The 21,109-nt window shown below is 34.1% G+C and overlaps 2 protein-coding genes across 8 annotated transcripts; both read right to left on the bottom strand.

Annotated features, from left to right (window-relative positions):
* Window positions 1–1,228: 1,228 nt before the first annotated feature.
* Window positions 1,229–17,808, bottom strand: LOC143895696 (uncharacterized). 7 transcript variants are annotated; one of them, XR_013256420.1, is made up of 13 exons: window positions 17,761–17,808; window positions 17,509–17,683; window positions 17,227–17,426; window positions 16,123–17,149; window positions 15,786–15,997; window positions 15,124–15,509; window positions 14,394–14,567; window positions 14,118–14,332; window positions 13,442–14,015; window positions 3,934–12,139; window positions 3,747–3,861; window positions 2,984–3,625; window positions 1,229–2,637 (listed from the first exon to the last, which is right to left on the bottom strand). XR_013256420.1 is itself a non-coding variant. In XM_077403009.1 (6 exons), the coding sequence occupies exons 4-6, from the start codon at window positions 16,280–16,282 to the stop codon at window positions 15,640–15,642; spliced, it is 417 nt and encodes a 138-aa protein (XP_077259135.1). In that variant the 5' UTR covers window positions 16,283–17,149; window positions 17,227–17,426; window positions 17,509–17,683; window positions 17,761–17,808; the 3' UTR covers window positions 15,539–15,639. The 7 variants fall into 7 exon arrangements, 3 of the variants coding, with proteins under 3 accessions (XP_077259133.1, XP_077259134.1, XP_077259135.1); XR_013256423.1 differs by lacking the exon at window positions 15,124–15,509; XR_013256422.1 differs by lacking the exon at window positions 15,124–15,509 and having other exon boundaries at window positions 14,394–14,455.
* Window positions 16,388–19,773, bottom strand: LOC143895707 (uncharacterized). The gene is made up of 3 exons (XM_077403019.1): window positions 18,291–19,773; window positions 17,603–17,683; window positions 16,388–16,935 (listed from the first exon to the last, which is right to left on the bottom strand). The coding sequence occupies exons 1-3, from the start codon at window positions 19,684–19,686 to the stop codon at window positions 16,388–16,390; spliced, it is 2,025 nt and encodes a 674-aa protein (XP_077259145.1). The 5' UTR covers window positions 19,687–19,773.
* Window positions 19,774–21,109: the final 1,336 nt, after the last annotated feature.

The raw sequence follows: 21,109 nt of genomic DNA, 5'->3' as shown, positions 1-21,109 counted from the left end.
ACACTTAGACATCAATTTCAAGGTATTAATACACGTAGACACCGAAAACTACAGAGCGCACTATGTGGACCTCGTCATCGGCAACCTGGGACACCTAAACATCGAATTCAAGATATTAATACACGTAGACACCGAAAACTACGGAGCTCACTATCTAGACATCGTCATCGGCAACCCGGGATACGTGGACATTGAATTCAAGGTATTAATACACGTAGACACCGAAAACTACGGAGCGCACTATGTGGACCTTGTCATCGGCAACCTGGGACACCTAGACATCGAATTCAAGATATTAACACGTAGACACTGAAAACTACGGAACTCACTATTTAGACATCGTCATCGGCAACCTGGGACACCTAGACATCGCATTCAACGTATTATTACACCTGGACACCGAAAACTACGGAGCGCACTATGAGGACCTCGTCATCGGCAACCTGGGACACGTAGACATCGAATTCAACGTATTATTACGCCTGGACACCGAAAACTATGAAGCGCACTATCTGGACCTCGTCATCGGCAACCTGGGATACCTAGACATAGAATTCAAGCTTGATTCATAAGAATCGACTTAAAAATTCCCTAGCGGCATTTTCTGCCAAGCGTAGAGAATAACCTTCTTCTCCGTTGACTCAATATTCATAGTCCGTTCTTATATTTAAGACCGCCTTAAGTACTAAAGTTCACTAGATATACAAAGTACCGCAATCATCCGCCATTTTGACTCCTATTCACGCGGCTGTTTAAATTATATGTTTGTCAAAAGGAGCGTGTATAATATGAAAAAATAAAGTAAATAATATATAAATCATAATTTTATTTTTTTATGTTTTACATTTCTAACGTATGCTCTCATAGCTAAACTTTTACTGCTAAAAGTATTTGTTGTTACATTTTTATCATCTTTTTTTAAAGAAAAATGAATTCGCGATATTACAAATGTCTTTATCAACTTAAAAATAATGTTGTGACATGATGGGATGAAATTTGTAGGATATTGTTGTAAAAACATTTGTACAAATTGTGCAACTTTTAACCTATTTGAAATTAAATTAGATTCATTTTTTCTAAATAATAATTCGCACTTATGTATAATGTTATAAATATCTACAGTATAGGGAATATTAAAACATTTTCTTTGTATTCTCTAAGTCGAGAAAAAAAACTTAAATTGTTATTTGAGTCATAATTGGTTATAAGTGTATTAAAACAACGATCGCAATGTTTGGAATTGTTTTTAATTTTATATAATAACGCACCTGTTAAGTGGTATAAAGCTGTTTGAATAACATCGCTTAAATTTTGTTCATTTCCAAGCAAGGGTTTATATATTTCTGCATCCCATAAATTTTCTATATTTTGCTGACATTGTACTTCTAAAGAAGTATTTTTTAAGTCACAATTTTTTATTTCCTTACAGTATTGAACAACATGATCTGAGTCAATAATCAAGTAATTGCCACGATTAATGTTAGCTTGAAACTGTGATAAACAAACAAGTCTTAATGTATGTTTGAATTCGCGTGCATCGGGAACGGATTTTCTTGCTCGAATTATGGAAAACAAATTTTCTATAGCATCTTGAGTAAATCTTCCTAATAATAAGAACTTGAAATGTTCTTTCTTATTCAAATTGTAATATTCAACTTGCAAATCTAAAGCTGTTTGTGTGCAAAGTAATAAGCCACTTTGAAATAGTTTCCATTTTCCATCTCCAATATTTATTCCTCTAACAATTTCCATAAAATCTTTAAGAAATGTTACAGTATCTTTGTAAACATTTTCATTTAGATGTGACAATGCCAGCTTTTCATATCGACCAGTCATAATTTTAAACCACTTATACATAATTGTAAGAAACCAAGCAGTGGTTGTATGTATATTTGCAATACGTCCATTAGCTATATGATACGATATAGCTGCAGCAACACTATTGTTTAATAATGCTACACTTAATGCAACATTTATTTTATCAAAATGAGATGGATTAATGGCACTTTCTTTCAGATGTGGGCACAGTTTTAGTGAATCTTTTTTGTCTAAATTATATACTTCGCGCATAGGTTCCATCGATATCTCATTATACGGTAAATTATATTTACTGATAAGCACTTCGTCCAAATAAAATTTGTTATCCGCTGTTAACGAACATGCAACGTTTTTATATACATGAACTGGATCTGCCATGATAAATAATTTGTCTTCATTATTGCATGGATGTGCAATATAATTATTAATTTCACATTATTTACCAACTGTAATATTCATATTTCTTCACCAACTTCTATTTTGCGGTCCCATATCTGAAATAACTGCTTTTATTTTTAATCCAATATCATTTGCTCGTTGAATAATAGCTGTAATTATATGAACAATTTCTTGTGAACAAAAGGAGTTAGCTGTAAATTCATACGCGACAGTTTGCTTCCACTTTGAGGAAATTTCGCATAGCATGAAAACAAGAGCATGCGTTGCTCGTTGAGAAGAGCTGTCAAATCCACCTGACAGTTTCATTGTTGGCCGACCCAAAACTAAACCAATGGAATGGTCGTATTGTAAGCCAGGTTTTATGGACATTTCGTCTAACACAAGTACTGCATGTTTTTCTTGAGAGTTAAACGTTTGTACCTGAAATAAAATTAAAAAACATTATAAATACAACAAATAATTAAAATTGCAAATAGTTGCTATAGAAATAAGTAATCATAAAGTAAGTATATAAATAAGTATGTACATAATTATAAGTAACCATAAAGTAAAATCATACAAACCAAAATATAACATAATTGTATCATACATACATGGGTGCTTTCCAGTTAGCTACACAAGTTGACACAGTAGTGTTTTGTTTCTTGTTCCTGGATGTTGGAAAAAGAAATTAGAATGATGGAATTAGAATGGTTGGAATTAGAATGACATTTGTGTTGACTTGTATTGCTAACTGAAAAGCACCCACATGCAATACAATACTAACTTTTATTTTTAATATGTGCAGAAAATCTTCTAAGATACCTGGCTTACATTTTAAGCCTTGTATGTGATATTGAATAGTTCGTATACTTGGATAAGGCAAATTTTGTCGACGCATTTCCTCGTATCCTTTTTGTCCACAGGCCACGTATAATTTTAATGCTTTATTCATAGTCTCATCAGACCACGATGCTCCTCTTTGTGTGTTATTTCGGATAAACTTTAGTTGATCTTCTGTAAATACTTTTTCAAAATTATCACCTTGTTTTTTCAATTTTCTTTTCAATTGACTGTACTGCCGCAACGTTTTCTTCAACGTTATCTGTAAGTGTTTAATCTGTTCTTTTTCACTAATTGTACTTGATGCTGTTAATATGTCATTTGTTGCTGGAGTAGGCGTTGCTTCAGTGTTGATATCATGTTCCATTGCTTCAGTATTAGTTGCTTCAGTGTTGATATCATGTTCCATTGCTTCAGTATTGATGTCATGTTCCATTGCTTCAGTGTTGATATCATGTTCCATTGTTTCAGTATTAATTGTTTCGATGAACGTTGCTTGAGTATTGGTATCATACGATATCTATTGCTTGAGTACTGATTGCTTTGGTATGCGTTGTTTCAGTATTGATTGTTTCAATATGATCATCTACACATATTAATTTTTATTTAAGTAAATTAAATTAGAGTAATACATTAATTATAAAAAAAATTTAAATAATGTGTATAGCTCTTTATATATCAGTATTATTGCATTGTGTAAAACTTACAAGATTTTCCTTTCTTTGCTTTACGTTTTCTCAACAAATTTGGTATTGCATTTGGGCGAAGCAGTTTTTTTTCATCTTGTCGAGCTTGTTCAAATTGGTTATCATCAAAGTGTACCTGTAATTTTTACTAATTATTATTATTGCAATACACAATGTTTCACACACGATTATAACTCATTAACTATACCTCACAAATAACAGACTTTGGTGATAATATTCTGCCTATTAATTTAATCCATTTTTCTCGTCTTTCTTTGTCGTTTTTTCCGCTTGGGATGCGAAATAAACGAAAACCTTTCTCGCTGCGATTTTTACAGTTTTTTACGCAACAACCTGGCCTAATTTTTGCTGTTGTTGATAAGTCACATGTCACAGCTGTCACACGTTAGGTTAGGGAAACTGAATTTAAAGTGCACACTTCAACAAAAATGTGCATTATCTGCACTTTTCGACGCCATTGTGACTCCAAAATCCTTAGAGTCTTAGGGTGCCATTACATGGAGCGCGGAAACGCGGAAACGCGGAAGCGCGGAAGACAAAATTTACTAGATTTCCGTCGATCCGTTCCGTCTGTTTTGAATGCCTTAATATTACATGGAGCATATTTTGAGCGGAAAAGCGGAACGGAGAATTATAAAATATTAATTTTTAACGGTATTTATTGATTAAAATGTTTGTATTCAATAGGTAAGCTGAAAAGATAAGCATATTAATAAAAATTGCAATGAATTAAGTGAACACAATTTTAAGAAATGAATACAAATGTCTATTTGTCACTATACTGTTCCGCTTTTCCGCGCAAATTGTGCTCCATGTAATATAAGGAGAAACAAACTCGCGGAACGAACGCGTCAAAATCCGTTGTCAACGCGGATACAATATACTCCATCAAATTTCGGAGCTGTTTAATCACATTGAAAAAAAAGCTTTTACACATACTTTTCGATTACTTTATTATTTAATAAAAGTGGCAGTATAATATTATAGATCCAAACATCATGTTGATGGTTATTGGGTGCGTTCAGCCGATACTCCGCTAGCCTAGCAATCGTGAGCAGTCGCTCGTTTTCGCTCGTTTCCTCTCCTTTGACCCAATGGATTAAAAGGAGAGGAAACGAGCGAAAACGAGCGACTGCTCACGATTGCTAGGCTAGCGGAGTATCGGCTGAACGCACCCATTATGAAGTATATCTTATATGCAAGCCAGGGTACATACATATGAGGCCATAGGCTGCGTTAAGTACTGGCAGTGAATATCGAAACACAGCCATACATACATACATACACGATAATAGCGGATTCCGCTTTTCCGTTCAAACGTGCGGGACTCAACTCGCGGAAACGCGGAATCTAGTTACTATTCTGTTCCGCGCTTCCGCGTTTCCGCGTTTCCGCGTTTCCGCGCTCCATGTAATGGCACCCTTATATGGATTGCGGTACTTTGTATATCTAGTGACTTTATTAAGTACGGTCTTAAGATGCCCTCTAGATTCATAGTCAGAAATTAAGATTTTCTTAAGTATTATCTAAGGGTCGACAGGAGTAAGAGTGGAGACCTCTGTCGGCCGGTCGGGAATTACGGATTCGTTTTTCCCAAAGTTTAGCCTAATTAATTAACGAATCTCATTTTACTTATGCTCGTTTTAATCAGTAAGATCAGCCGCAAGCTGGTACAGAGCCGGATTTTGGAAAAAGGATCGAAATAAAATTTATAATAAATGTGGGGAAACGCGCAGCTAGACACGGGTCAGGTTGGGTCAGCTGCGAGTCCGTATTTTATTTATAATAAATTTTTAAGAGCCAAAATGCAAAATCCGGCTCTGTACCAGCTTGCGGCTGATCTTACTGATTAAAATGAGCCTAATTTTAATGAGATTCATTACGTAATTAGGCTAAACTTTGGGACAAACGATTCTCACTAGTAAGAGCAGCTTATGGGGAATTTCCGTGGTAACATACTGACAAGGGCTGTGTTCAGAGGTGCCAATGGTGCTGTTTGCCCGCTGCCTGCGCGCCTGGTGGGGACACGCACACAGCTGACGAGTGACGGAGCCGTGTACGTGTGCGCTGGGCGCTCGGCGGCGACCGGCGACTCGGCGCGGCTCGGCCAGCTTCGGGCGGGTAGAAGAGCGCCTTACATAAGCATAGCCATAGCCATAGCCCGCATAGCCGGTCCGAAAGTCGGCGTATGCGTTCATATGCGTTAGCGCGTCGGCTGACTTGACTCGTCTGTTATGTCTCGCGTTTCCCTTCTGATGTTGATTTATGAATAAAATATATATTATGACATTGCATATGACAATAAAATATCCCTTCCCACACTAGGCGTGAAACACTATCGTGTGTCTCTTATTTAAAATAAGTAATGAAACTAATAACAAAAAATGTTAGTAAAATTGATCAATTACATAAATAATATCTAATAAAACTATATTATCTTTATTTTGAAAATAAACTGTATATAAGAAATAAAAAACAGAAAAAGCGTAAATAATAGAAATCCACTCTTGGCCAATATATGTACGCTTTCTTCTAAAAAAAATCATGTTATTAATGTAGAAAATAAATTATTGTTAACACAAGAAAAGTGAAATAAAACATTAAATTATATATTGTTTGTTTTAGAAATATTGTTTTGATAGTATAATTACTTTGCTAATGGCAAATACATGTAATATAAAATTTAAAAAAGGAATAAATTATTTGTGCAACAATATGATAAATTTATTGTAATTGTTCTCAAATAAATGCATGGACAACGTACATATTGTTGCTCAACGGAAACCGCGAGAAGGTGGTGGTCTTTTCCGTCAAGAGAAAATGTAAAAATTGTTTTCTTTAATATTAAAGAAAACAATTCTTTACATTTCCTACGAATACAAATAGAACAAAGAAAGAGAAAGATAGAGAGAGACATAGAATTGGTATAAAGAATAGACATAAAAAAAATATAAAAGGATAGACAAAAATATATAGGACAGAACATAGAAAAAGAAAAGATATTAAAAGAGTATTAGTTTTAATTTACACGATTTATAATTCACGACAGTTTGTGACAAAATTGCATATATAAAAAAACATTCAAAAAATTAGAGGTACATGTAAAAAAATATATACAGATACAGACATATGTATACATACATACATTAATTATACATCTTCAAATGTTCTCTAGATTACAAAATACAAAACATAACAAATAGAATTATATAATTCTTCTGACGTGAATTATATTAGATTGTCTAAAGTAACCTTTACACTAGAAATATCAAATAATTTTCTACCGTTTCAATTTTTAAAAGTAATGTTACATTAATTATGTTAAAAACATCGAATAATTTTTTTATTATAATCTACATTTTCTACTTTTACAATAAAAAACAGGATATTAAAAAATAGAAACGGTTGAAAATAGCTTTTGGTATTTCTAGTGTTTAATCGGAAAAAAATGCACATGTTTTATTTATTATAATACTGAAAATAATAACATTCCAGGTAGCAAGCACTCGTCATTTTGACGTCAATATTTGGTCATAATTGGTCAGTAACGTCATTCGTCGATTAAATGACGTATATTTAACGTCATGTTTTAATACGTCAAAAAGACTTTGTAAAATGACATTATATAGACGTTTACGTGACTACCCAGGTAGCAGACAGTCGTCATAATGACGTGATTCTTACGTCATTTTATGACGCATGTTACGTCATTTATTCCTAAAGTTTAACGTAAAAATGGCATATTTTTCACAGTATTTTTCACAGGAATATTCCTACATTTATAAAGTGTTTCGTAATTTTATGATTGACGTGGTGAATTTATGGTATAAGTGGATCTAGTTGCGTGTGTAATTATAGTTTTATGACAACTACTTCATGCAGTGTTATAACTATCAAGAAGATATTATTACAAGATTTTTGAACACTTTAAAGATGTACCTGTTTTATAGATAAGTACAGTTAATAAGAAAGCATCAGGGTGAGAAGATCGTCACTGTCCACTGGATCATCGAAGTCAAGCGACTCCGACGCGGTACTGTACTAGGATGGGTGGGTGACCGCCTTGAGAGAGCGTCTATATGCACATGGCATGTAACGAAACAGTTAAAAAAAACTTTTTTTTTCTTAAATAAAGAAAAAGAACATATTTTTATAAACGTTTATCAAGTAGACAAAATTTTCAAGTTTTAAAATTTTAATTTCATAAAAAACATTTCTAGAAACCGGTATGTCGTACATTGAACCCATTTTTGCCGTCAATAAAACGTCAGAAAATGACGTCTTTGGGATGTGACTTAGGACCGTGTAAAATACGTCATTTTTACGTTAAACTCTAGGAATAAATGACGTAACATACGTCATAAAATGACGTAAAAATCACGTCATTATGACGATCCGACTGTCTGCTACCTGGTTTATAGCAAAAATATTTCAGAAATCATCCAAACTATTACGACTACAGCCAATTTTTGAAATTAACAAAAGAAATATGTTATAATAAAATCAAAATCGATATAAATAATGTTATTACAAAAAAAACAGATATAAAACTTAATTTATAACCACGGATTAAATACACATATATACATATATGTATTTAATGAAATAATAATATATATATTTCTTCTACATTTTTTACACAATTTAAAATAGAAAAAGTTGTTTGATTTTGCCAAGGGAAACATTCTATAGGAATGTCGTACTTAAAAGTACAATTTTGTGCAAAATTATGTACAGCTGTTTAAAAAAAACAACGTTTTAAAGAACTGTCATTCAAAACCCGTCTTTATCTTGAAAAACTAACATGAAATACGTACATTACGTCCGTATACATTCAACGTACGTTGAATACCTCGTCAAATAATAATTTATTTTCCTCTTTACCAATGACTATTTTAAACATTTTGTACAATATATTGTAATACAGGCCGTAGAGCTGTGTTCCGAAATTGACTGCCAGTGCTGAAAATCTGTAATACATGTGACGTGACCTATAGATTTTTAGTACTGGCAGTTTCGGAACACGACCAAGAGTGACATAATTTATATTATATTATTTATTATATTTCTTTATTTGACAAATACATAAAATATATAAATGTAACGTCCAAACATACGTACACACCACCGTAAGAATGTTATATATTAGTACATTATTTCCGAAAAGTTAGACAAATTTTGGCACCAGTTTCCAGTAAATCGGTCCATTAATAAATGAGTAGTTCGCAGTAGGTAAGTCAGACAGACAGACAGACATTATAAATATTTTAGAACCGATATCCCAAAAAATCGGTAATGATGCGGTTCTCAAAATATGTCTACGGTCTAAGTTAGAGTATCATAAAATAGTATACCAAATTAGGTTGATTTAATTTCAAAACTGTAGATTTGCATAGCGGACAAACACATACATTCATTTATATAAAGATAGAGATAAAAATATGATTTTATTACAATTATATGTATTTCTTGTGCTAATAATATAATAATTTTTAACAAGTATAATCGCTTATCCATTCTTATTAGTAAGCTCAATTTTTTTTAAATGTCTGGATGCAAATTTAGTAGCTTCGGTCACTGCTTTTTCTATATACGTCCCAAAATCTTGTGACACATGTGTAGATTTCATACTGGCAATTAACATGGATTTGAATCCTTTAATAGGTCCTTGATTTGCATTAAAAATTTGTAGAACGACATCCATCCAGATTTGTACATTGAATGCATTATAATCCATCTCCTATATAGTTCCTAATAATTTTTTTCGTTTTTTTTGTTGCTTGCTTATTTATTTTCATACAAATAAAATGAATTATGTTATACATCATTCATTATTTATATTACAAGGAAAAAAATTATTAGAAGTGCAAGAAATGCAGTAACTCTTTACATACATTATAATTATAGTTATGCAGAAAATATGAATGAAAACATAGATGAATTTGGTGTTTTGCTAATATATTTAGAAAATCTACAATAAACTTGAATGATTTATTGTCAAAATGATTTTATATACAATTTTATATACAATTATATATACAGTCGAAGTAATTATAAATTTTCAACACCAAACTCCTTGGCATTATTATCAATGGTAAGATTAAAGTAAATAATGCTATAAATATATCTGTCATATTCTCTGTGATTAAAATATGATGTAACTTGAAAATAATATCTATTTTATATATTATAGGTAAATATGAGTTATAAATAAAAATTACAAAATTATAAAATTTAATAATAGAAAAGCACAGTAAACATCAATAAGATATTAAATAGTATACCAAAATAAAGTCGGTATTATATTGGATAAGACTGTATGCTCTATGCATTAGAAGGTGGCCAGAGAGGTGCAGTACCTATCTCAACATACATGCAAGACATAAATGAAAACCTAGATGAATTTTGTGTTTTGCTGATGTATTTAGAAAATCCACAATAAACTAGAATGATTTATCAAAATGATTTTATATCAGCGGTGCACATGTACTTTTGTTGTTAAAATTTTGCAGCAATTATTGAGAGCCTGATGTATTTAAAAATTAGATGGATAATAATGTTGATAAACACTCCTTTTTTTTATGTTATAAAACTTTATTTTAACATTATACAAAATTATTTTACAATAAGTTTTATATAAGGTTATATATATAAAGTTTTATATATATAAATAATTGTCATCAAATTTGATGCTAGCAATCTCAGGATCAATTTCAGCAGTTGAAGGTTCACGACCTACACCTATTAATAAACGTGCTTGTTTTTCATGCGTAAGAGCATCTCTCTGAGTTGAATTGAGATTACTCCATAATTTTTTAAGTTGTTCAACACTTCTCTGTTATAATTATATAATTTATAAAATTACTAACTTTTTAAAACAAAAGATATATGTACCTAAATAAAATTATCTTAACCTTAAATGTCATATTAAATAATTCTCAAATATAATGGACATTTCTATTTTACACAATTATGAAAAAATACAGCTAATTATATATAATATATTAATTTTTTACCTTGCTTGTAATAATAGATGATATGTTATATGAATCACAAATTTGACTCCATGCTTTTTCTTTATCTTTTAAGGTTGTCGCATCACTTTTTTTTCTTTCAATAATATGTGAATATTTCGATAAAATTCGTAAAAAAAAAATTTTTTCTGCATCAGTGTAATGTTTCTTATTTTAGTTGCCATTATTTTTTAATTTTATTTATATTTCACTTATATTTTTAACTGTCAATAAAATTTGATACACGAATAATGAAACGTATAGACATGCAACTTGTAAAATTATTAGGCCGAATACTCAACGTAATATTCCATTGGTTGATACATCAGAAAAATTCCGAAGATTGCCGAATGCAAAATAAGATTGTCTTAAGCACTAACTTCATTAAGAAAATTTTGAGCAAAAAGAAGTACCAATTTTTTTATGAAGACGGTCTTATTTTGAAACTATGAATACATGATATCTTAAGTCAAACTTATACAAATAAGATGATCTTAGTTAAGATCATCTTAAGCCAATACTTGAGAAGAGACTATGAATACCGGCCAATTACATATATTATATCAAGCTTGATTCATAACAATCGACTTAAAAATTCCCTAGCGGCAGAAATTAAAATTATGTCATGACATAATAAAAATCGCTGAATTAAAATTATGTCTAGACATAATAAAAATTGGACGAAAATTATGTCTAGACATAATAAAAATTGGATGAATTAAAATTATGTCTGACGTAAAAATAATTATCAAAAATATCGATACCTGAAGATATCGGTACATATACAGTTGCGAACAATATTCAGTAAGACACGCAAATAAAAATAAATAAAGAATTTTACATTTAACGACTTATTAACATTAATCATGCTTTATTGCGATTATGTTTTATGTTGAAATTGAAAAATATATACAAGGTGTACAACTAAAAGAGTTACAGATTATTATTAAAAAAAAAATAAGCAAAATATTAAATTGTTGTTTTCTTTAGAAATAATAGTCCGTAACACTTTTAGCTTCGTACCTTGTATTATATACTGTTTATAAGATTATAAGATATATTGTTTATAAGATTAAGATGCGTAACACTACAAAAAGGCGTGATATCCGTACAAAATTACCTTTTTAAAAAAAGGTAAAAAAGAGCGCCAAGTACGCGCATATAGTAGTGTATATGTATTATGTTGTTACCCTGTTATGTTGTTACCTCGAAAAAAACAAAGTGGTAGTATTATACCTCCAAATAGCTTTATCCTGTACATACTGTTTATAAAATGCGTAATATACTACAAAAAAGCGTGATATCCGCACAAAATTACCTTTTTTAAAAAAAGGTAAAAAAAGGCGCCAAGTACACGTATAGTAGTGTATATGTTGTTACCTAAAAAAAAAGAAAGTGGTAGTATTATACCTCGAAAAAACCTAAGTAACAAGTGGTAGATCTTTATATCTCGAAAAATCTCGAAAAAATCTAAGCAGTAGTATCTTTATTTCCGAAAAATTATAACCCAAGTGATACACACGTCACAAAATTATGTTACCTTATCAAAAAGAAGAGTCGCGCTTCAAGTAATCTATTACAATTACAAAAAAGAAATGATATTTCTTTAAATTAGAGCGCCAATTACAGAGAGAACATGTATACATATATTGCTTCAAAAAATAATTGTTGCACTACTTTAAAAAATCTTTACATTGTGTCAATTAGAAAAGAATGTATGATAACAATTTTATAAGATTAAAAAATTTTATTTAAATTTAACAAGGGAATACAAGATATTTAAATACAAAGTTTACATGTGTATTTTTTAATGGTCACAAAGAATAACAGAGGTAACAGTACAAAATACAAATATTTTATTAAAATATTTAATCCAACGAGGGAATACAATTTGTATTTAAATATAAAGTTTATATATGTATTTTTTAATAGAATAAAAGATTTAATCACAAAGAATTACAGAGGTAACAGTACAAAATAAAAATATTTTATTAAAATACATAAATTTTTCTTGTAAAAAAAATTGGCGCTGTTAGACCTCAAAATTTTAAATAAATAAGGAAAAAAATAAATAAAAATAATTCAGAGAAGAATGCGATGGGAGTAATATTAAATGATTATCAGCGTGGATGTGGGAGTGAATGATATGGGTGTGCGTGACGACGCGGACGGCGGATAAAAAAAATGCGGCTTATAATATTAAGTATAGAATAAGTTTATTTATTTATTTAAAATTTCGAGGTCTAACAGCGCTAAGTTTTTTTTACAAGAAAAATTTATGTATTTTAATAAAAATTTTTATTTTGTACTGTTACCTCTGTAATTCTTTGTGATTAAATATTTTATTCTATTGAAAACTGCATATATAAACTTTGTATTTAAATACAAATTATATTCCTTCGTTGGATTAAATAGTTTAATAAAATATTTGTATTTTGTACTGTTACCTCTGTAATTCTTTGTGACCATTAAAAAATACACATGTAAACTTTGTATTTAAATATCTTGTATTCCCTTGTTAAATTTAAATAAAATTATTTATACGACGTTTAAAAAGAATCTACAACTTATATATATTCAAAAGAATTTATAGTAAAAAAATTTATAGTGAATAATCTCAGCTAATACTGCAAATGAACTATTTAAATTGTATAATTAGTTGCATTGTGCTATCTAGGATACCTTTAATTTTTCTTCAAGACATCAATTAACTGATCCATGCGAGCATCCATAAACTCGATACTCTTCCGTGCAATTTCAAGTTGCTCCTCGCGCTGTCTCTGTTTCTCGGCATCAGTGGTTCTTCGATATTCCATCGACTCCACCCTCCACTCTCTAATTTCATCGAGAACGTCGGATTTACTTTTCTTCTTCTTTTTCTCAGGTTCTTCTTTACAGTCTACATCCGTGCACATTTTATCCAGAACGGGACGCCTGTTGGAGGCCAGTGCAACGGGCTTGACGCATGGCTTTTTGCCTAAAATTTCATCTAATTCTTTATAAAATGGTCATGTCTTGGCCTCTGCACCGGACTGCATATTGTTGTCTTTGGTTTCAGTGTATTTTTGCTTTAACTCTTTCATTTTATTTTTACACTAATCTAAAGAATAATGTGTCTTTTTAAGTGTATTTAGTTCCTTGGCAACTATTTTCCATACATCATCGTTTTTCATTGAAGTGTATGCGAACAATTCTTGATTCGCAGACCAGAAGTGTATGAGGCTTCTTACAACCAACTGATCTGTCCAGATTGCAACTGCAAAACAAAAATGTTATCAGTAAATGCAACATGACAAAATATATGTTTTAATTGATATAATATAGGTAGTAATAATGATAGCAATAAACTTATTTTTACCATTTGAAGCAGTTTGGCTTTTGGTTTTCTTCAGTTGTGAATTGCCTTTGCAGGTGAAAGAACAGTAGATAAAGTCGAAGGTTGAACAGTAGCAGCTTGTTGGTTATCCTCATTTTCTTTTGAGTTGTCGAGAAAAGGACTGTGCTCACAGTCAGTTATTGTACTGCTCATGCAGGCCTCTGTATCAGGCAGGCAGATCTCGATCAAACTCTGATCTAATGTAACAAAACATTGTATTATATATTGTATGATATATTACTTAATATTTATATGTACCTTGTAGATTTATAGCAATGTTATTTCCTCTAACGCTCCGCATCATGTTCCCTGTTACGTCTCTGAGATACACATGCAGGCTTGGATTAAAAACGGGAATCGTAGACATATTTTTTTATGCGTCACAAATGCACGCTGATACAATTGTCGTTTAAGGTGTTATGTACATATAACCTATGAAAACAGATCGATGCAGTTTTTTCAGTAAAAGTAATTAAGCAATTGACGAATCTTCATGCTAAATTTGAAATGGATTGACCGTGTAGTTTCTGAGATATTATTGTCTAAAAATATGCTTTTTTCCTTATCTTAAGCATTGCGTTTATGGCAGACGATGCGTGAGAGACCGTAATTTTGAGATAAATTGATGGTAGTAAATTATAGAAAAGACAGATCAGGTTGAAAATTAGAATAAAAACAGAGAAGTGTCTTCCGAATCATATGGTACCAAAGCCAACAATCTCAACCGTATAGAATGTTCACAAAATTAGTTAAAAGACATCGATTTCCGCATTTCAAATTCTTTCCCAGCGTTTTGAGAGTAACAACGTGTCGCCCTTCACATGGGTATTTCACTTCGGCTGTGTTTTGCCATTCGGCTTGTTTTTTTGTCAATAGTTCTGCGCGTTTTCTTTTGTGTTCAAGCACTTTTTGTTTGATAAAGCGTCCTTTAAAACGCGGTTGTTCGTTCATGATATAAAAGTAAATGTTGCACTTAAATAAAATTAACCTCTAAGTTTATTGCTCCGAACGATACACGTGTAACCATTTGTTTACATGAATGTTGCGACGTTGTCACATCTGAAGCTCTTCTGTACTACGCTAAGAAAATTGGACTATTTTCATTCGCCTTTTTTTTATTATTGATTATTTATTCGATTTGTGATATACAATCATTTTGAGAAATTCATTAATGAATTTAGTCGACTATGAAAGTGTATGAAATTAGAAGTTTTAAAATGAGGTTTATTTTGACTCACATAGTCGCGAATAAACCACCTTAATACTAATTGTGTTTTGTTAAAACAATGGTGAAGATAAAATCAGAAGTATGAAACAATAGTGTTTAGTAAAAACCAAGAGATGGCGCCTTCGTTTGGGTGAAAAGGGTATAGTCTGAAAGATGTTACAAAAGAAGAAATAAAACTGCACATTTTAATTGTAAAATTAATTACTCTATAAAATGAACAATTAATTAATTGTAATTAATTGATAATTAATTAATCAGTTAATCGTAATTAATTAATCAGTTTGGAAATTGCAGTCTAAGTCTCATTACTTTCAGACTATTCTGTAATAATAATAATAATAATAATAATAATAATAATAATAATAATAATAATAATAATAATAATAATAATAATAATAATAATAACAAAATAATTTAATTACCTTTGAAATGCAGACTCTACACTCGTGAACGTGCACCGCATTTCGCAGAATGTGGAAGACGAAGTGCATCTTGTGATTATCGAAAATTTGACCGGCCCTTTCAATTTCTTTGCACGTTACTTGTATGATGACATGTATCAGCGCGAGCGTATTTGGCGTTTTCCTTAATCCACTTCCCGGTAATATCGTCGTTAATGTTAAAGACTGTGCGGCTAAAAAATTACAACGCAATTTAAAAAGATTGCATATTATATATGTTCAACAGAGAAATCGTATACCTTTCTCAAAGTTATTAATCATAATTAAATAAAGTGTCGGTTTTTAAACGTAATCTTACCAACGTTACATTTCGTTGTGAATGTCGCCAGCAATTTTAAAGCAGACGTTGACACTGTTTTATTTAACGCTATCCAGGCCCATAACTTGTGCACCACGTCCGCTAAGCCCTCTTTTGTCAGGGTTTCTTTAACACGTATATCTCCGCACATGAAGTTCATCAGAGGTATAAAGGTACAATTCACATCGTGCAACAAAGAATGAGTCTGTGCAATAAAAATAAGATAGGTTTTTACAAATTCATACAGAAAATTATGATCAAAATTTCATGTATTAAAGTCTTTCCCTGCATTTTTCTCCGCTTGCTTTTTGTAAAGCTCAAACGGTTGAAGATTCAGCTTGACATACAATTCTTTTAGGATCATCAACGCGGTCTCGGGAAGATTACCCTGTAGCGCCGCTCGCTTTGCCTTCTTCGACACGCATAGTAGATTAGTAAGGGCACCTACAATAAAATCTTTATCCTCTGATTGTTTGCTGCTCTTTTTAGATTTCGTGTAACTATGAGCGATGAAAAGATGCAGTAACAGTTCACATAATTCGCCTCTTATGGTAGTTTGTCCTTGATCTGGTAGCTGATCGTCTTTCGTACGCAAATCTTTCTCGCTCTCGTTTGATTTTCTTGAATGCACATTCGCGTCTCTTATTGATAATTTGTTGACGTTCGATATGATATCTCGCAAACCACTATCTTTGCTTTCGATCGAGACATGTGCCACATTAATATTAAGCACGGTTTGTAATAGAAAGGTCGTGCCGCTTCTTCCCAAGGAATCTTTTTGAATCTCGTGGGACAGTAGAAAAGCTAAAGGTACTAATGGCGCTCATTCTGAGATCTGTCGTAGAGTCCTTTATCGCAAGACAAATGGAAGCCAGGACCGTTTCAGGCCCGCACAATTATAACGCGCTTTGAATGGCTTCTTGAATGGGAAAATGTTGATCCTCCGTTAACGAAAGCACAGCCACAAAGTTGTAGATTTCCGTCCAAAGTCTGTTACGCAGATATATCAGGTGCAATTTGGCAGACTCTAAGGAGATTAATATATGGAACGTTGTTTTAAAATCAAATTATACATTAGTGACGAATAAATGTTCAAATACATACGGTATAAATCGATATTTAAGAAGCAAAATAGAATATAAAGCAAGCCGGGAAAAAGAGTACGACGGCTGCGTACTTGTTGCTATGCGTGATGCAATTTGTTAAAACGGTGCAGATGCTGATGTACATTTCCAGCGTATCAGAATAATGACTCAGACTTTTCCTTCCTGGTCCTGATATCCTTCGAAATCTTAGTCAAACACCTTAAAACGAGAGATCAAATGAGACAATATAGGTGAAAAAAAGATAATCCAGCGTTATAGATTTTTCTACATACATACATACCCGAATAAATACTTATACATATCGATGGAATATTCGTAGACTTGTCGTACAACCTGGTGTTGTCCGACAAATATTAAATTATTCAATAAATTACAAGCAGCTGTAATAAGCAAAGGCGTCGCTATTGACTGCAAAGGATTGTCCACATCTGTTATTTCCGAAACTCTGCCGGAAACTGTAAGAGAAATAAAGAATTTAAAAAAATATAATTAAAAATAAAAGTTATAGTATATAACTAAATAATATAATTACAGAGTTGTAATTCATCCTGACAGTTGTATAAGTGCGATACGGTGCGCGTCCTAGAAGTCCCTTCATTCTAACCCTCCTACCACCATACACACCCGTTTTCGGGTCGGCAGAAGCATTCCCCCCTGCTACCAGCCCCTTCTTTGCGCTATTGTTCCCCCTCCTTTTTTGGTTTTTATTTTCCTACTGCAACAGGGTAAAATGAAATGCAATTAGATTACGCCGGGGTTGCTTTGACATTCCGACTCTTCCGCATCTAAAGTAGTCGACGTAGATATTGAATACCCGAACGCTTGATTCATGATAAAGTTGAATGCTCGGCAGTATCAGGATATCCCTTCTAACAATATACGTTATATTACCTTATCATATATTACATTACGTTACGTTACTATACATACGTATATACATATACATACCTACGTACATACATACATACATACATACATACATACTTACATACATACATCACATTACATTACATTACGTTACATTACGTTATACTATTACATTTTATACATACAATACACTACGTTTTTGGAGGGGTATTTGATAATGCCCCCACGGTAACGTATTGATCGAATCAGGTATAATGTATCGCTTATCGTCGTACGGACTCAGAGCGATCTTCGTCTCGCGGATGGTGTTCACATCATGCAATTTTGATCTTATAGAGAACTGCTGTCGCGTCATTTCAATTGCATCCTTCAGACACCGCGTGTAATCGTCGAACGTTATAGTACGCGCTACGACGTTACTCTTGACACCTTTTGCTTTTTTGGTGTCTTTTTTACCATCTACCTTCAACGCATACATCTTCGTTCTGAGTCCAACGAATTCCGTCATGATCGCACCATTGTTTTCGTCTTTCATTAAGCCCGGCACCTTTTTGTTTGCAAGTGGTATACCGTACGCGTTATTTACCGGATAATCGCTTGTGTCAAATCTGTCGATGTCGCGTTTCATCGTCTCATACACGTCGTCGCACTCGATGTGGTATATAAGGCTGTCCGTATCGGTGTACATAACTTTACATTTGTCGCGATACAACGGTAACATGTACTCGTGATGAAATTTATACAAACATGTCTTGGATATATCGAGGATGCACATACCCACGTAGATTGGTTTGTTGAACTTCACCTCGAGTTTTCGCATTTCTAGTGCTACTAGATTCTCCGAAAACACACTCCTGCTGTGAAAGTTCGGTTTCGCGATCATTGCCTCCGCACTGTATCGTCCGTCCCAGTATGTTAATAATTTTACATCGACGTGATTGCGCACATTCTCCATAGTTTTACCGAATACAGCGTTGTTCATTAATTTATACAAATTCTTTTCGAAATCGTTTTTGGCTAGTGTTCTAAATTTTGTATTGAGTTCGATGTAAGCGCGGAGCCACGCAGATTGAGTGAATTGCAATACGCGATGTATCTTTGTGACGCGAAGACCATGGCGCGTGCACTGTTGTAGGTTGCGATAATGAATGACGTAACGCTCCTTATTGTATAAAGTCGCGAGAAGTTTGTTCTCTCGTTTGCCGGGCGGCTTATCGCTCGTCGGACAGAACGGTAGATCAGCGTGCGCATTATGCAGACATTGTGGAAACTCGAGATCGACTTCGAGAATATAACCTGTGGGTGAATCCGAAGCGATCGCGTTCACGTCAAAGTTCGAGATGTTGTTGACCCATCGAAAATTTGCGTAGGGCAATGGCTCACACATCGCCCAGCCGTACAAGTTGTTTACATCGAAATACATCAGGTACGACGATGGTTTCGACTGATCGTGAGATTGCATGTACTTGTTATTAGCTTGCGCGTATCTACCGGAACATTGACTGAGACCGCCGCAAATACCACGTTCGATAAACATTATCATATCAATGTCTGTGAGCAGTTCGAAATTATTGCGTGTATGTTTTAACATAGCGTCCCACGTGAAACCCGGTAGAGTGTAATAATGCGCTGGATCGAGTCCGTAACTCGCGACGAAGCTATCGCGAAAATTTTCAAACACGTCAGCCAATAACAAGACATCGGTTTTCAGGTATAGATCAGTAGATAAAACAATAACAGTCCTAGGCCGGGGATCTCAGGGGGGGGTGAGGGGCGGAGGGGGCGACTTGTTGGCGAGGGGGAGCGGGGAGGGGGGGACGACTTGGTGGCGAGGGGTCAGCCGGGGGGGGCGACTTGTTGGCGGGGGGGGGCGGGGGGGGGGGGGCGACTTGGTGGCGAGGGGTCAGCCGGGGGAGGCGACTTGTTGGCGAGGGGGAGCGGGGAGGGGGGGACGACTTGGTGGCGAGGGGTCAGCCGGGGGGGGGGGACTTGGTGGCGAGGGGTCTGCCGGGGGGGACGACTTGTTGGCGAGGGGGAGCGGGGAGGGGGGGACGACTTGGTGGCGAAGGGTCAGCCGGGGGGGGGGGAGGGTTTGGGGGGGAGGGGTCAGCCGGGGCGGGGGGGGGGGGGCGGACTTGTTGGTGAGGGGGACCGGGGGGGGGGTCGGCGAGCGTGTCGGGACATGTTTATTAAATATTAATAAACATATCTCGTATTGACAAGAGGTACCGCCGAGGGGGGGGGGGTAGGTGTCCACTTCTACGCCGAAGGTGGTCCCCCGGGGTGGGGGATCGTCACTTTATCGGCGCGGGGGTATTACAACGGCGCCGTTCGGCTGCTGGAATTTTATCGGCAAATATAAACAAAACAGCGAGTTAGACATTTGACTCCGCAATGATCTCACCCTTCTAGAACATGCGAGCCGCCATTCGGTTACGGCGTCTCACTACAAAAGCGAGCGTCGATGGCCCTACGACGGTTTGAAGATAAAATAGCCGAGGTAAACAATTGATAAAATGTGTCACCGATGACGATTTAACCGTTGCGGAGTCCTCTTCATGTTTTTTTTTCTAGGAAGAGCCGCTGCCGATTACGATTTAACCGTCGCGGCGGTATTCGGTTATGGCGCGGCATATTACAAAATGCGAGCGCCGATATCCGGCTGCTGGAATGTATAAACAAAATATGTCTAACGATAATTATACGAACGCATAGCATCCGTTGTCGCCAGGATGATTATGGATCCACATCTTGTGGATCAATCTTCGGCTAGTTTTCGCGACGCGAACGTTCATATTCGAGGGTGAAGTTTTTTTGTGTCAAGTATTCAATACAGAAGAATATTTTTCACGATAAAGGAGATGACAATAATTCCGATATGGATCGCGAGTTAACGGACGACAGTGACTACTTCAGTGACGACGACGACAATCATGAAGAAGTCATCGATAGAATAGTGCTAAATTTACGTGAAAGACATTGCGTAATATATTTTTATTATTCAACGGGTGGTG

This window comes from Temnothorax americanus, unplaced genomic scaffold (genome assembly GCF_048541705.1).
Source record: "Temnothorax americanus isolate GAGA-0224 unplaced genomic scaffold, ASM4854170v1 Scaffold166, whole genome shotgun sequence".
Classification (NCBI taxonomy): domain Eukaryota; kingdom Metazoa; phylum Arthropoda; class Insecta; order Hymenoptera; family Formicidae; genus Temnothorax; species Temnothorax americanus.
This window is presented reverse-complemented; position numbering and strand designations above follow the sequence as displayed.

What these genes read in the sequence shown, in the direction of transcription:
- LOC143895707 (XM_077403019.1), bottom strand. Translation starts at nt 19,686, where the DNA reads ATGTTAAAACATACACGCAATAATTTCGAACTGCTCACAGACATTGAT. An exon ending in TCAAATACCCCTCCAAAAAC is followed by an intron (nt 17,684 to 18,290) that starts GTAGTGTATTGT and finishes TTTCTCTTACAG; the next exon opens with TTTCCGGCAGAGTTTCGGAA. An exon ending in TTTGCTTATTACAGCTGCTT is followed by an intron (nt 16,936 to 17,602) that starts GTAATTTATTGA and finishes GAGCGCCATTAG; the next exon opens with TACCTTTAGCTTTTCTACTG.
- LOC143895696 (XM_077403007.1), bottom strand. Translation starts at nt 3,502, where the DNA reads ATGGAACATGATATCAACACTGAAGCAATGGAACATGACATCAATACT.